This window comes from Diabrotica virgifera, chromosome 4, assembly GCF_917563875.1.
Source record: "Diabrotica virgifera virgifera chromosome 4, PGI_DIABVI_V3a".
Lineage (NCBI taxonomy): Eukaryota > Metazoa > Arthropoda > Insecta > Coleoptera > Chrysomelidae > Diabrotica > Diabrotica virgifera.
The window spans coordinates 34,569,897-34,587,859 of record NC_065446.1 but is presented as its reverse complement, the minus strand read 5'-3'; the positions used below and the strand labels follow the sequence as shown (position 1 = coordinate 34,587,859).

Below are 17,963 nucleotides of genomic sequence, written 5' to 3'. Positions count from 1 at the left end.
AAAACAACGAGTTTGGTGACACATATTTACTGGGTGACAGTGGCTATCCATACCGAAAATATATTTTAACACCCTTACATGATCCACAAACACCAGCTGAAAGAAAATAGAATTCTGCACATATTCGTACACGAAACACAATTGAAAGGATGTTTGGTGTCTTAAAGAGGAGGTTTCCTTGTTTGTCTACAGGACTAAGAGTCAATGTAAATAGAGCTATTCCAATTATAGTGGCAATTTGTGTATTGCATATTATATATAGAAGAAGAAATGATGTGGTTAATGATAGTGAAGATGACAATAATAATACAGAAGCAGAAGATCAAAATTTAAACTACGTTCCTAGAAATCAAGATAATTTTGCTGTAAGAAATGCTGTCATTCGCACTGCATTTAATAATTAAATAAAATGTTTATTTTAAAATTATTTACATTGCAATAAAACGTAATATAAGAATTATGAGTTTTTTATTTATTTATCTTATATTTCTAATTTAACAAAAAAGTGTTGACAATTCTCAAAACAAGTCACTCTTTGAGTCAACACAATTAATCTCTGGTAATAAATCTGCGAAATAAACTAAAGATGACACTAATAACTAATTTACAAAAAAATAAAATAAAATTAGGAGAACGGGTATTAATTTTTTAAATTCTCGAACTCATCCCCATACTGATGTCTTAGTTGTAGAATCTTTTCTTTAACTGCCAACTCTAGTTTCTGTTTTTCTAATTTTAAAATGTATCTACTTAACTCTTCCTTTTCTTGTCGAATTTGAAGAATTTTTAATTTAATTTTTTCCTTTTCTGAACCTTCTTCACACTTATTTTTTTTGTGATGCGGGACTCCTGATACATAATTAAGTCTTTTACACTTTTCCGGTAGTTTAAGAGGTTCATTTTCTGTGCATTGTTCAAGACTACCTTGATCATGTACTTCTTCAGCAACTTGTGCAACCCCACCTTCATTACGAAGAAGTTCATCAAATGGAGCGGTGCTATCATAAATATTTACTATTGGCTGCGTTCCACTAGTACTAGCCATAGATAAATATTTCTCCCCAATGGAATCTGACTCTTGAAATTTATTTGAACTGCCACCGGTTTTGTAAATTTCCATTTTTTGATTGGCCTTATCTTTTCTGGCTTTTTTTTAATACTATCATAAAGAAGTCTTAACTGGCCTGCATTTCTTATACCACTTTGTGCCGTTGCATTAAACTCTTCGGTGATAACTTCCCATACTTCATTCTTCAATTTTACACTTGTGCCATCCGTTAGTTTATTTTCAATTACATTCAAATATTGTTTTACAATTTCTAAAAGATTTTCTTTCTCCTGCTCTGTGAAATTTTTTCCTCGCTCTCGTTTCTTTTCAGCCTTGTCCATGTTTTGATAATAATTTATATATTTCTAATTTAAAAAAACATGCGATGACACTTCAGGAAGTGACAGAAATAAAATTAACCTAATTTATTTAATATTTTTCTTATTTCTTATACATATTTTGTACAGCGCCATCTGTAATTATACTAATCAACTACAAATAGTTGTCTATAAATATTTTATTCATTGGTTAGTTATCATGCCCCGCTCACTCTAATAAAAAACATGTAATCGTATTTATTTTCCTTCCATTTAGTCAGAGGCGCTGATGTCGGCCTTGTGATTGGTGGAACATGACTTTTGACAAATCCTGCGCTATCTGTGAATCTGTGTTCAGTGTTCGTGTTCGTTCGTTCGTTCGTTCGGACGTTCGTTGTCGTTCAGTTATTTTATATGGTCGGTTATGTGATGTGTTTGTGTCACCACAAAAAGCTGATCTGATATTCAGTCGTGTTTTTTGATATTTTGTAATCGAGTACCTTTTTAAAGGTAAGTTTTTCTGATTGTAGGTACTGTTTATCCAACAGTTTTAAAATACACACTTTATTTCGCGTTTTGTTGTTAGGTCTAATGGCTCTGTTCAGCTGTTGTGTGCAGACAATAGAAAAGTTCAACAAGTAAACATTTATTTAGTCCAAATTAAATACTCATATTTCTATGTAAAATGTCACATTATTTTATAAATAAATAAGTAAGAAACAAAAGTTGTTTGTGTTTCACCTTTATTTTCCACCTGAATAAAATATTAAATATTGGAAGTACCGTATGGAGGCTATGGTGTACCTAGCATGGAGGCTAGATTACGCCACTTCCTATCCAATCAACAACAAGAACGTTTAAAATTTCACACCTATCATGTCGAAGCTACAGACCACTTATGTGGAGGCCAGATTTGTAGTATCCTTCCATTTAACCAGGTGCTGAGATGGCGCTGAAATACGTGACATGTTTTTTAAAGAGTAAGATCGCATTCTACCAAATCACACAACACTTTTTTCTATGTTAGTTATTTACTTGGTAGTTTTACTTTATAATACGGAATTTAATTAACTTATCGATTTAGTAGCAGAGTAAATTTAACCCACAGATACTTATTTGATGATTTATTTGTCGTTTATAATACCAGCCATAAGTATATTACCTAAGTATATTAAGTATATTAATGGCTGGTATTATAAACGACAAATAAATCATCAAATAAGTATCTGTGGGTTAAATTTACTCTGCTACTAAATCGACAAGTTAATTAAATTCCGTATTATAAAGTAAAACTACCAAGTAAATAACTAACCAATGAATAAAATATTTATAGACCTTATTATAATCCTTATAATCTAAAACTTAACCTTACTTATATTAGGTATATTATATTTTCACAGCAGCCGAAAACACGTTGAAACTGTCATTACTGTCATATTTACTTGTTAAATAAAATTTACTTGGTAGAAAACTAAAGAATAGTTTATTTCGCAGATTTACTACCCGAGTTAATTTACTTTGCGTTTATAATACGCAAATCTGTAGAATAAGTTGTTTTACTTTTAAACTAAATTTTACTTGTTAAGTTAAATGTTTTATAATACTGGGCATAAATTAATTTATTTTTATTCATTTATTTAATTGTATTTTCTAATTGGGGTGTTCAAATTAAAACATTTTGGTCTACTGTTTGGTTTAGAAGTCACCTCTAAGATTTTCTGTGCTGCTGGTGGGGAATATTAAGGTTTTGTTGACTTGGGTGGTAGGAGCCATTCATAAATTTATGCTGCGGGTTATCTACATCTTGATTTTTCTTCTAGGCACCCTGGAGAAAAGCGTGCTGTTTTGGCCCACAGAATAGAATGTTCCTCAGAAAGTAACCACATCGTGAATAGTAGAATACCATTTCCTCAAGACAGTCAACCATGGGTTCGACGAACAGTTAAATAGCTCCGGAGGCAACCATAATACATCAAACTTCCACCTGACGCCTCCCGAAGAAGATCTGGGGCTGTGGATAACCTAGGACAGCACCGGAAGAAGCCTTCACACCACAAGCTAAGTCTTTAATAGAATCTTGTACTTGCCTGTCAGCAGAGACAGTTTTTTTTATATAAAGTAACTTCACAATGGTTAGTATGTAGATCCTGAATTATAACCAAAGAAATGAGAAAATAAAGCATTTATACCGAAATTCATTCCTCTTTACTGATAGTGTACCGTATGCCTGGAGAAGGCAGAGGAGTAGAATACAATGACCCACATAAAGTCTCATGCTCGCCGTGTTGGTGTTAGTGATGATATATCGAATTTGTTTCTTGGTCCAATGTTGACAGTTGAAGATGAGTTCGATATATCATTGTCAATATGGACACGACAGACTTCCTAAATCTTTTAATAGCACATCGTCGACGAGGTACACACGTGTAAGAATACCATAAATGAAATAAATTGAAAGTTTCCTTTAAGAATACAATGCTAGAGGAAAGTAACCAAATATGGAATAGTGCCCTAATATGGAATTCCTTGATTTCTCCGAAAATATAAGTTGGAAGCGCACTACAAGACCATCCTTTATTTCAGTCGCTCTCTTTATTATCGTATTTACACATCTGTGTCAGATGCGCGAACGATACGTGTCTGACAGGCGCGTTTTGTTTTCTCGTCTCGCAGAAAATTTCAAAGGTAAATATATTCAACGAGTATTATTGGTTATTATGCATGACTACAGACTTGTTATGCTATTGCGTATATCAATAGTATCTTTATTTTGATATTTTATGACCTTCTGTAATTAAAACATTACGACTTGAAAACAGTTTGAACTAATGTACAAATCCAAATATGGACAGTCGTTGGTGCCTAATTATGGAATAGCGGATTCAGTGTAAGTGGGCTCATTATGATTGTGCTGGTCCAGAGTTCGATACATGGATCTGTGATTTTTGCAAGTGAATTAAGTATTCTTTTATTTTTCACAACGTTTTTATTTAAATTTATTTGATCTCATATATGTTATGTTTGTTGTTGTTATTGATATATGTTGATTTATGCTTGTATTCCATATATGGGTACCTATTCCATATTTGGATACTAAAATGTGATTTTGTTTTTTTGCTTATTTTTTTTTTGTTAATTAAGATATTTCATAGAATTCTTTTAATTACGATATGTAAATGTTTGACTGATTTGTCATAACATTAAACTGTTTTCATTTCTATATAGTTATTTTTTTATGTCCCCAAAACAAAATGGTATTCCATAATAGGCGCCTTTCCTCTACTTGAAGATACTTACATGGCAAATACTTAGATCTACGTCCATCATCATCATCCACGTCCAACAGTGCCACAAGTATCATTTGCTACTTAAATACATTTGCTACATAAACTACAGGCAGGGTTTGCTTGTTGATTAAAATCTAATTTCATTTTATTTCTCTAATGTAAAATAAATATGATGAGGTAATTTAACAGTTTTATTTGTCCCTCCAAGACTCATTGTTCACTTTTTCAATTAAGATAAGACGACTTACACCTGAGTACCGAGTGACTGAGCTAGTCGAGGCCTTAAACCATCGGGTCCTACAGTTAGTTGGAGTTTTTTTGTTATACAACCCCCAACTTTTTGTGGTAATTCGAATGTTACAAATTTTCGAGTAAATATATATCTCAAAACTCATTTTTCGAATGTAAACAATAGCATTACAACTTACCTGTTTAAGATCGATTGTTATTGTGACGTATTCATAGTGAGGTCCATAATACACCGCAGGACTCTGCCACCAGCGATTACTGCCATCAATAGCGAAATTAATAGAATGCCTTTTGCCGGGATCGGGGCTGAAATTGTCGCAAATACCGCACCGTCCTTTGCCGTTATCCGCTATTCGACAGAACTCCTCCCGGCCCCTTTCCCCACAAGTGGCGTTAGCGGTGATCGCAGCCTTTGTGGCCAAATTAAAAACTGAAGGCCAGAGACCTGCCAGAGGGGTGGATCGTCGAGGGGGGTGGCTGCCGATGCCTCCACGATGGCTTTTCAGAAATTTTAGCCCTGAAAAATTCAATTAATATTAGATGAGAATACTTAATAATGGGTTTTTTTTGTAAAAGTATGTTAAATATCAGTTTGGGAATCTACGGAACGATTTCAGTAATAATTCATGTACCTATACAAAAACGTGACTAAGATGCAGCGATTATTTTAGTGTGTCTATGCTACATGTTATAATTACTTTAAATTTGTTTTGGTTGATTAAAATAAATAGACTTGTAACTGTAATTATTTTCAAACATTGGTAAATCAACAAGTTATTATTTTACAGTCAAAACATCTTAATTTTTTCATTGTACGATCTAATATAAGGATATAAAGATGACAGGCTACGGTTTACTTTAACCCTTAAACGCCCAAGGGTGGGTAAAAAATGTCCACCTAATGCATATTCACTTGTAACATATTTATTACGTGTTTAAAAATTTTCCAAAAATTATTTATTGTTAGAAAGACAGCCCTTTATCGAATGTTAAATTGGTTTTACCGATATTTTTGAAAATAAAAGTAATATCTTGAGTTAAATATGGGTGGGCATAAAAAGTACACCCTTGGTAAAACTTGTTACTAAAGGTTTCTATATAATTTCTCGTTGATAGGAACACAATACATATAATTATCGACGTTTAGTTACATAATCGACATAATTATCCGCTAATGAGGAGGCTGAAAGAAGAATGTGAAAAAAATCGACAAATCTGAATTACTGGCTTTTACTGGTATGTTAATTTTGATGTACATTTTAATGTTGTTGTAAGGTTTGTAAATTGTTTATCTTAATATTTTAGAAGATGCTGTGTTTATTAAGCATAAGATTCTTAAGTTTAATCTATTTCCAACAACTCTCAATAAATATATTAGCTATTTTCGAGGTGGACATTTTTTACCCACTTTTGGGCGTACATGGAACCTAAAAAAGGTTGGGCGTTTAAGGGTTAAACTGTCAAGAGATTTTAAAATCTATAAATTTTTCCAAGATATCTAATCTTGAAACATAATCAAAGACAACAACAATAACTATTAAACTATTAGACCAACAGTGGGGTTTTAATGGGATAGAGAGGAGTCTCAATAGAGATGCGTCTCAAATAGTATCTCCTATTCAAATGACAACCTCGCCTTCACGTTGGTGAACCCTGTTAATACAAACGAGGTTGCGTTCTTCAACGAGGAAGACATAGGAGCAAGATTCATTGCTCCTATGTCTTCTTTTACATTATCCAGTCATCCTCTAGGTCTTCCTCTACACCTGGGCCATAGTGGTGTCCAGTTCAGTGGCGGCCCGTGAGGTAGTGCCATAGAGCCATGGCACTACCTTGCTAACTATCCATAAACATATTTTTTATCTTCAAAACTTTTTAATTCCTATTAATTTTTTTGTGTGTATTTCTTTTGATCTTCATAAATTATATAAAATATGGCAACTATGGGCGCAATACAATCCCTGCCGACAGCGGAGAGTATTCGACAGGAGAATCTCCTTCGCGCCGAAGTCAGTACTGGCACGAGTAAAGAGAGAAAGATTTTACGAGCATTATATGTAAGTGACAGAGAAAGAGCTATATTGGACTATTAGTATACCTTAACATTAGAATCTCTGTGCCAGGCACGAGGGTATGAAGCCAGGTCTATTTATTTTGAGTTTCTTTACGTGCTGGTTTGTCGCTTTTATTATGTATATTTTCTGTTAAAAAGTTTTTGTATTTATAATTAAACTTTTAGTGCATCATGATCGTGGGTATTATTATTTAATAATAATAGTATATTATTTATTAAGTTTAATTTATTAATTGACAATAAAGATTAGTATTTTAAAAAATTTTTTGGTGGTTTTTCGCTAGAAAAAAAAAACTACAAATGTTATAAGGTGTTGTGGAGCTTTCGAGTTAGCTTTAAGAGGTCACGACGAAAAAGAAAATTCAGAAAATAGAGGTATATTTAAGGAGCTGGTCAATTTTAGCGCCGAATTAGACAAATACTTAATGGTTCATACTATTCAAAGTACCAGATCTTTCAAAGTTCTACCTTCTCCGGACATTTAGTTGCTTCTAATTTATTTATGTCCGAGGAGTTTTCTGCTTATAAGCATCAGTTCTCCGAATCATTTCTTAATGAACCATGGAGACAATTTTAATTTTTAAGCAAAACTCGGTTTAAAACTGAATTAGAAGTAGGTACTGTATTAGCGAGACGAATTAAGTACTACCTCTGGGGCTGTTTCGCTATCGGTTTTATTGTAGAGGGAAGGTTTAAAAAGCACATTTGAAGAAACTATTAAACTTTTAAGTATTTTAGTTACCATTCCTATATCAACATCTGAAGCAGAACGCTGTTTTTCGATGTTTACATCGAAACCTAGTGCTTTAGGTATGGTATCTGCAGAAAAGCATTTTGTAAATTGTATTGATAATTTTAATTATAAAGTCATTGAAAACTTTGCAACCAAAAAATAGAAGAATGAACTTCATATATCGTAAACTTTAAAAGTGACATTACAAAAATTTGTGCATGTGTGTGAATAATGAAATAGTATTATTTTTATAAATTGGTAAATAGAGACTAAATCGTAATAACAATTTTCAAGCACTATCAGCAGTAAATGCTGGTGGTAGCTTAAGAGGTTTTTATTATTAATTAATTTACGGAACTGTTTTGATCAATGTTGGACAATTGCTTGGCACCTCAGATCAATAAATTTAAGATATAGATAAAAATATCCGCGCATATTTTTTTTTAGTTTTTGTTGTCAGTATACCTTTTTTTGACAATATCGTGAATCCGTCACTAAAAATTTTGGCGGCTGCCCGAGTTGTGGCACTACCTTCTTAAAGTGGTACGAGCCGCCACTGGTCCAGTTAGATATCTTTTTTAACATATCTGAGTGTCCTATATGGTGTGTCTGTGTATGTCCTATCCATTCTAAGCGAAGATTTTATGTATCTAACTATATTATCTCCCTTTAATTAATTCTTCTTCAATTTCGGCATTTGTTTTCATTCTTATTTCTCGCTCTCTTGTTACATTGTGGCCCGATATTAACTGTTCTCATTATTTTTCTTTTGAATTTCAGATGGTTATCTTCCTCTTTCTTGTTATAATTGTCGTTGTTTCCATCCCATATTTAACAACTGGTCTTATTAAGATCTTATATAGGTTCATCTTTATTTTCTTATTTAGACTCTTGCGTCTCCGTAGATTTCTACTCATTCCATTTTTGCCTTTCAGAATTCTTTCCTCCATTTTCTCTTTTCCGGATTTCCCTATTGTTACTTTCAAGTATCTAAAGGTGGATACAGTTCCTGTGGTTCTGTGTTATTAGATATTTCTAGGGTATATTAGAGTTGTTTTGTCGTCCTTTCCTATCGTCATGGATTTTGTTTTGTGTTGGTTTTTCTGTAGGCATGTGCTGTTCACTTTCTAATTTAATTTTGCAACTGTTTTTATAAGTGCTATCTTCGTCTTCGCTATGATGACAAGATCATCTGCATATGCTATTAGTTGAAGTTGATATGTAATAAAGGTTTTGTTTGCAAAGTTTGTCCCCTTTATACACCAGGGCTGATCTGTGAAAAAAGGTCTATTTTTGGATGTGCGAGGTGGCATTCGGATTTTTGCAGATAAAGTTAGGTAACAACTTCAACAATAATAATTGATTTATGCACCTTCTCAAATATGCCCGGAACATTAATAAAAAAATTAAAGTATTTATAAATTTCGAAAAACATCGATTTTTTTCTATTTTCTTTGCTTAACTTTAAAACGATTCATTTTTGACCAAAGTCGTAGAGAAATAAAATAAAGATAATTGAATTTTGTATGATAAACGACTGGTTAAAAATGTCTTAAATTATTACCCTTTCTGCAAAATAGCAATAAATACTAAATAAGGGGGCAAAATAAGCCTGTTTTTATTCAATGTTTTTCAACCGCTATGGTTGAACTTAGAACTTTCGTAATTCGCTTAGAAAATTCTTACTTAATCGTTAACATACTTAAATCGTTCACCAAATTTCATTTAAATCGACCTGATAGATTTTGCAGAATAATTTTGCAATCTAATTTTTTTTTAAAAAGTTCAAATTTTTTAAAAACTTTCTGAAGAAAAAGTAGACCATTTCGAAGTTTGTTAATTTTTCTACATATAAAGAAGTTCTCTACCTATCTAATACACTTTACAGAATTAAAATCGGATTATTTAAGCGGCCTCAGCACTCTTTTAAAGTTATAAACAATTTTTTGGCTTATAAACAAATACAGTGAGGACGTTTGAGCTGGCATAAATTCATTTTCTCAAGAATAGGCGTCTCTGGAAATAAATCCCGAAACAGGTCGATTTTTATTTTTATATTCTAATTTTTTGGTATATATATCATACTAGTGACGTCATCCATCTTGGAGTGATGACGTAATCGATGATTTTTTTAAATGAGAATAGGTGCCCTGTGATAGATCAATCGAAAGGCTATTCAATTTTGTATTCACTAATATAAACATTAACATAACTATTTATACAGGGTTTGAATTAAATTTTTTTTTTGAATTTAATTAGTTCCAATATTTAGATTACGTCATCACATCCAGATGGATGACGTCACTAGTATGATATTTATGCCAAGAAATTATAATTTAAAAATAAAAATCGATCTGTTTCGGAATTTATCTCCAGAGTCTTCCATTCTCAAGAAAATGAATTTTTTCCAACTCAAATGTCCTCACTGTATTTGTTTATAAGCCAAAATATTGTTTATAACTTTAAAACAGTGCTGAGGCCGCTTAAATAATCCGATTTTAATTCTGCAAGGTGTATTAGATAGGTAGAGAACCTCTTTATATGTAAGAAAAATGAGCAAACTTCTAAATGGTCTACTTTTTCTTCAGAAAGTTTTTAAAAAATTTGAACTTCTAAAAAAAATTAGATTGCAAAATTATTATGCAAAATCTATTAAGTCGATATTAATGAAATTTGGTGGACGGTTTAAGTATGCTGTAAGAATTTTCTAAGTCAATTATGAAGGTTCTAAGTGCAACCAAAGTGGTTGAAAAATATTGAATAAAAACAGTCTTTTTCCCCCTTATTTTCTATTTATTGCACAAAGGGTAATGATTTAAGACATTTTAAACCAGTCGTATATTATACAAAATTCAATTATCTTTATTTTCTTTTGCTACGAATTTGGTCCAAAATGAATCGTTTTAAAGTTATAAGCAATGAAAGTAGAAGAAAATCGATATTTTTCGAAATTTTTAAATATTTAAATTTTTTTATTAATATTCCGGGCTTATTTGAGAAGGAGCATAAGTCAATTATTACTGTTGAAGTTGTTACCTAACTTTATCTGCAAAAATCCGAATGCCACCTCTCACATCAACCTCAAAACAGATACGTCCTGGTCTATTATTATTACTTTAAATATCAGGTTAAACAGTGTCGGAGAGATAGTTACCTTGTTTAAGAGGAAACAGTAGCGATCAACAGGTAACTAAAAGGCGTTCCAAGATTGCGGATGTAATTTTGAATATTTTTTCGAGATATTTGGCACACGTATTCGTAATATAATAAAGAATGGCGGTACAGAGCCCAATTTGAAAAATATATTATTAAGTTGGAATTACTCTGTAATAAACAAAATATTAAAAGAACGAGCCTGTACCGCCATTAAGAAGAACAAAAAAATACACTTTCTTCAAATAAACTTTTTTATCCGATGCCTAGATTTTGTGTCATTTTGGAACTACTAAAATTTTTTATTTCATTAGTAGTTCCAAAATGACACAAAATCTAGGCATCGGATAAAAAAGTTTATTTGAAGAAAGTGTATTTTTTTGTTCTTCTTAATGGCGGTACAGGCTCGTTTTTTTAATCTTCTTCTTCTTAGCCTTCTATCGTCCACGTTTGGACATAGGCCTCTCCCAACTCCTTCCATCGGTCTCTATCCTGAGCAACATATTTCCAATTCGTTCCGGCTACTCTTTTAATATCATCAACCCATCACATCTGTGGTCTTCCTCTCGGTCGTTTACTTTGGTAAGGTCCCCAATGTTGTATCGTTGCATTCCAACGTTGGTCTTTTTGTCTAACAGTGTGGCCTGCGAAGCTCCATTTAAGTTTGGCAACTTTTGTTGTTATGTCCTCGACTTTTGTTTTTGATCTTACCCAGTCGTTCCTCTTTTTATCTGACAGTCGTATACCTAACATTGCTCTTTCCATAGCTCTTTCTGTTGTGGCTAGTTTATTCATATTTGCCTTGGTTAGGGTCCAGGTTTGACACCCATATGTCATGATAGGAAGGATGCACTGGTTGAACACTTTGGTCCTCAAATATTGAGGTATTTTGCGGTTCTCAAGTATCCAACCAAGTTTTCCAAATCCTGCCCATGCTAGTCTTGCTCTCCTATTAATTTCCGCACTTTGGTTTTCTTTGTCTAGTTTCAGGATTTGGCCTAGGTAGATATATTCCTGGACTTTTTCTATCTCACTGCCATGTATAGTTATGCGTCTGGGGTCATCTGTGTTTGTCATTATTTTTGTTTTCTTCAAGTTCATTTTCAGGCCGACGTATTGGGAGCTGCCTGCGAGTTCCTCCATCATAATATGCAGTTCCTCGAATGAGCTCGCTATAATCACAATGTCGTCAGCGAATCTGAGGTGGTTTAGCTTCTTGCCATTAACGTTAATGCCATAGGTTGACCAATTTGTCGTTTTGAAGACGTCTTCTAGTGCTAGGTTGAAAAGCTTTGGCGATATTACGTCTCCTTGTCTCACGCCTCTCTTAATAGGGATGGGATTTGTATTTTCGTCTAGTTGTACTATCATAGTTGCATTTTCATATATATTATGTATTAGTTGTCTATATCTCGAATCTATTCTACAATTATTAATAGCTTGTTCTATGGCCCACATCTCGATACTATCAAACGCCTTTTCATAGTCTACGAAGGCAAGAAATACGGGTAGTTGGTATTCATTTGCCTTCTCTATCAATGTTCTCATTGTCAGCAGATGGTCTGATGTACTATATCTTTTGCGGAAGCCAGCCTGTTCCACTGGTTGGTAATTGTCCATTTTGTAGGTCAACCGGTTGTTAATAATTCTCATGAATAGTTTGTATACTTGACTGAGCAACGATATAGGTCTATAATTCTGTAGGTCACATTTGTCCCCTTTTTTGTGTAAAAGTATTACTAGACTTTCGTTCCAGTCTTTAGGGATCTTGCTATTATGGAGACATTTATTAAATAGCTCTGTTAGTATAGGGATTGTTACTGTTTTGCTTGTTTTCAAGAGCTCGGCAATTATACCGTCCTGTCCTGGAGCTTTATTATTTTTTAGTTCTTTTAAAGCTCTTTCTATTTCGAATCCCTTTATATTTGGTAGTACTTCTGATCCCACGTTTTTTATTTTTCTTTTGACGTGTTGACTTTGTTGATTCATTAGGCTGGCTTTGCGAGCTGTACAAGCTTTTGTAGAAGTCTTCGACTATTTTTGTAATTTTATATTTGTCCTTCTCTTCCTTACTATTGGCGTCTTTAATTTTGATGATTTTTTGAACACCCAGTGCCGGTCTTAGACATTTTAAGCCTCTGTTGTTTTCAATGACTCCCTCTATTAAGTTCTCGTTCCATTTTTTTAAGTCGCGTTTTAGTTCTTTTCTAATTGTTTTATTAAGTTCTATGTATTCTTGAGTATGGCGTTTGTTTTGCGTTAGTAGTTGTCGTCTTTCCGTCATTAGTTGTTTAGTTTCGTTGCTTATTTTGTCTTCTTTAGTACTTGTTTTCTTTGCGACCTTTAGTCCGGCTTCGAGAAGGTTCTTATTGATGTTTTTGTTAATTTCGTCAATTTCATCTTGATTATGTGAAGGATCATATTTGAACTTATCCGCTAAGACCTCTCGGAATTGCTCTTCATTTGTTTTTACTTAAAAGGCATCTATTCGCCTTGTTTTTTTAAATATTCTTTTTCTCTCTTCTTTCATGTTAATATTTATTTTTGCTCTAACTATACGATGGTCACTACCCGTTGTTACATTGTTGATTGTTGTTACGTCTTCAAATATTCTTTTGTTGTTTGAGAGAAAATAGTCTATTTCATTTTTTTCGTTTTTTTAATATTGTATTTAATTACAGAGTAATTTCCACATATTAATATATTTCTCAAATTGGGCTCTGTACCGCCATTCTTTATTATATTACGAATACGTGTGCCAAATATCTCGAAAAAATATTTAAAATTACAGCCGCAATCTTGGAACGCGTTTTGGCTACCTGTTGATCGCTACTGTATCACCTTAACGCCTTTGTTTATTTTGATCTCCTTAGAAGTTGTTGAAACTGATCTTTACTGTGGTGTTCTTTAGGTTCACTGTTAGCATATGACTTAATTTTGCTGTGATTCCAAGATTCTCTAGCTCTTCCATTCTTTTCTTCCGATCAATTTTATCAAACGCGCTTTTGAAATCTATGAATGTTAGGTGCATTTCTCTGTTGTATTCTCTCGATTTTTGAATTATTTGCTCCACTGTGTAATGGAATTAATAGTCGATCTGTCTGGTATCTGGTATTGTCCTAATATTCATTCAGTGCATGATTTAAGTCTCATGTTTAGTATGTTTGCTAGAACTTTATATGTGTTATTTAATAAGGTTATTGCTCTGTAATTCTCGCCCTCTTCCCGATCTCCTTTTTTAAAGATAGGTAGGTACTATCATACCTCTGTTCCAATCGTCTGATACAACGTCATAAATGACAGTTACTATAAACAAGTCTTTAGTGATAAACGATTTGATTAAAAATTGTCTTCATCAAATTAATTTTGAAATACCATTTATAAAGAGATACATGGATGATTTAATCTTGGCACTACCTACATACCTAATACAACCTACGTTAAATGGCGTCAACCCACAAAACCCACACTTGCAGTTCACGTGCAAGGAAGAGGCGGATGGATCCATGCCCTTACTTGACATGAGGTTGCATATATGTGAGGATAATGTTGTGAAAACTAGGATGAAACCTCCTAGGATGAAAACTCATTTAGTCCTAGCAATGAAAGAACGTGTCACAAGGTTGTTTCATCCTGACTATCTCCAACATGATCTCAACATTCTACGTAATATTTTTGTTAAAAATTCATATCCTCTAAGACTGATTAAAAATTGATTTTTAATGTTCCCTTTGTTAATAGAAACAAAATTCTCACTATTAATACCATATCACAAATAGTGCCTTCAGCTCAAAATAACTCGGTGCAGACAAGTGTTTAGTTTTATGCCCTTCCGTACATTCCAAATCTAACCATTAAACTCACTAAGATTTTCATAGAATTTAAAAACATCAAAATAGCTAATAAAAACATCAAAACTATACGTCAGTTATATATAGTAAAATCAAACAACCTTTAACTACATTAGAGAGTACAGATGTGGTTTACCGCATTGAATGTACTGAATGTCCAGCATCCTACATCAGTGAAACTGGAAGAAATCTGTCTAGTCGTATCATTTCCCATAAGAGTGATTGCGCATTAAATAAACGTACATGTGATTTGGCAGAACATACAATCAATCTAGACCACAAGATAGATTTTAACAATGCTAAAATATTAGCCAGAGAAAATAATAAATTCAAAAGAACTTTCTTAAAAATGGTACATATTATCAGCAAAAGTGATAATAACAATCTGAATAAGAGATGTGAGATCCAGAATCTTAGTAAAATTTACAACTATATATTTAGAGACATTTGACTAATCTGATTTTGCATCTCAGTAATCTCTCTTAATTTTCCCTTTTTTAATTGTTCGATCAAATTTACTATTCATTCAGTGTATTTTTTCTGACCCTATATGCTAAATTCTATTTTCTTTTGGATAAATAAATTTTTTTTTCAAATTTCCCACACAACTAATGTTGGTAGTATTTTTAACTTCCTTAAGAAAGTACTTCCATAAAGAAGTATTTATATATTATATATTATAATAATAGAAAACACAAACACAACAAACAAATTAATCAGCTAATGAAATTCCCATTCAAAATTATGTGCATGATTCCATTAAAACATATTTAAAACCTGTGGGATTTATTAAATAATAACGATAAATCACAATAGAGTAAAATTTGTATGAGATTATTACGAACGTGGCATATGCCGACAAAGTAATGGGATGTATAATGATAATATCATATTTCATAAAGGATTGAAGAAATGTTCGGTATTATATAAAGATATTTTATGCTATGCAGTAAAAATATTCGAAATTTATACAGGGTAGTATTTTTAAATCGGGTAGAATTTGGTTATTTTTACTTTAAATAGTATCTAAATATTTCTATATTATCCCAGTTTTTGATAACAATTTTTGTTTTCTATATTTTAAATATATGTACATGAAAATATAACAATAAAACACTGAAAACTTTTGTTTTCAATACCTCCACAAAATTTATTATAACTACGTCAATACAGCTGTTTCGGCAGAGTGCCTTTCTCAAGTGATTTATTATACTATGTGTCTGCATTTTAAAGTCTTTAACTGAATAGGTTGAGGAGTGGGAAGCTGTGTGTCTCAAGTTGGTCATTCAGAATTATATCTCTATTTTTAAATTTATTAATTTCCATAGTTTTTAATAAACTAAGCTTAAGGCCTTTATTTTGAATATGAAGGATTTGAAACTGCTCGTTAAAAGAATGATTATGATCTAGAATCTACAAATAGTAGATTCTAATAGATAATAACATAAATAATTTTTATTAGTTAAAAACTGAATCAGAGAGGTCTAGAAGCCTAGAAAATAAATAAAAAAATTAAAAACAAAGGGTTTTATATATTTAATACATTATAAATACAAATACATAAATATAATAATATAAAAAACAAATATTCGTCTGATTTTGAAATAGACTTGATAGAGGTTGAGACTCTACTGTAGGAGCTATAATCAACTTTAAAACCTCTGGGTACAATTGACCAGCTTTTTTTGTTTAGAATTTCTCTGAGGCTATTTATCGGTGGATCAGATGTTATGATCAACGTTGAAAGTAAATCTGTAGTCGTGGCAATACGTGAACAGTTTCAGATGTATTGTTCCCGGAACTTGCGGCAATCTTTGTTCCTTGCTTCTTGAGCTTATTTTGAAAGCGCTCCAAGTGGAATTACTGCTGATTTGATTACTTCCATATAGACCAAGAGGCAGCGCTGAAAAATCTGTTTGAAATCTGTTTTATCTGTTTTTAAATCTGTTCAGCAGCGCTGAACAGAAAAATCTGTTTGAAAATCTGTTTGAAAAATCAGCTGAATTTTTTAAGCTAGATTTTTCACAGTTGATTACTGTGATTGTGTAGAGAAACATACTGCGGTCGGTCAAGCGAAACGTAGAACAGGGGTTACTGAGAGGGTATCAAAGTTGCTTTCTTACGAAGGTAATTATTTCCATTTACTAAGGCTGAAAATCAGTACACACATTCTAAATTAAATATAAATAAAAGTTATTATAGTCGGTCAGCTGTATGACGGGACAGAGCCAGTCGGTCGGCCCAATATTCGATTGAGGAAATGAAGCATTTTGGCTCGCAATTTTTTCGTCCAGCATGGATTTACTTGAAATTTTCACAGAAGGTAGGGAATAGTCCAAGGATAATTTTCTATATCATGCCGCTATCATACGCTAAAACCTTGGGGGTGATTGCCACCCCATCTCGGGGGTGGGAATTTTTTATTACATTTTAACCATGCAATTCGATGGAAAAAGTGATTCTAAGAAAAAAATGTTTTTTACATTTTCTTCATAAAACTAATATTTTTCGAGTTATTCGCGCTTGAAAATAATAGTTTTTCGACGAAAAAATCGACTTTTTTAGAGGGTTTTTTTGCAAATACATATTTAATAAAAAAAAACTGTAGATATCACAATTGTATCTTTTAGTAACACAAACCAAATTCTTTTCCAATAATATCTCTAAGACCAATACAAACCGAGATACGGCATGTTAAAGGTTAGCTTTTTTCGTCAAATGCTCAATTTGAAATATTCAAAGCCAAATAATGGAAAAAATTTGCATTTTTCGAGAAAAACTTAAATAATCTTTTTTCAAGTATACAATTAGACCTTTCAAAAAATAATAATAAAAAGTTTCTAGCATGAAAATTAAGCGACTTACAAAAAAATGTCGGTACCTGCTTTTCTCTACGAAAAAATCAGTGAAAACAACCCTCTAACTACCTTCCTAATTAAAAATTGGTCTTCACGTTTCTGTAGTTTCTTTTATATTTATATTATCAATACACTCAAGGAGTTTGATTTATTTAAAATGCCTAATTTTGGAAAAATTGGAGTTTAAAAGAAAAACTGATTTTTTTGCAATTTGGTATTTTTCACCTTTTACTTCAAAATATCTCCGAAAATACTGAAGTATTGAAAAAAATTATAAAATACTAAATTGTAGCTTTTTTAATGACTAAAATTACTCTGTGCATAGATTTTCATTACAGTGAATAGTTAATGTTGTTCTGAAGCTATTTCCTTGTGGCATTTTTATGATTAATT

General features: G+C 32.2%; 1 protein-coding gene across 1 annotated transcript in view; it reads right to left on the bottom strand.

Moving 5' to 3' along the window:
* The window catches only part of LOC126883563 (laminin subunit alpha-1-like), a 375,906-nt gene that overhangs the window by 345,138 nt on the left and 12,805 nt on the right, over window positions 1-17,963 (bottom strand). Inside the window, exon 2 of the mRNA XM_050649203.1 lies at window positions 5,081-5,418. Coding sequence (XP_050505160.1) covers window positions 5,081-5,418 — 338 coding nt within the window. The remainder of the gene's footprint in view (window positions 1-5,080; window positions 5,419-17,963) is intronic.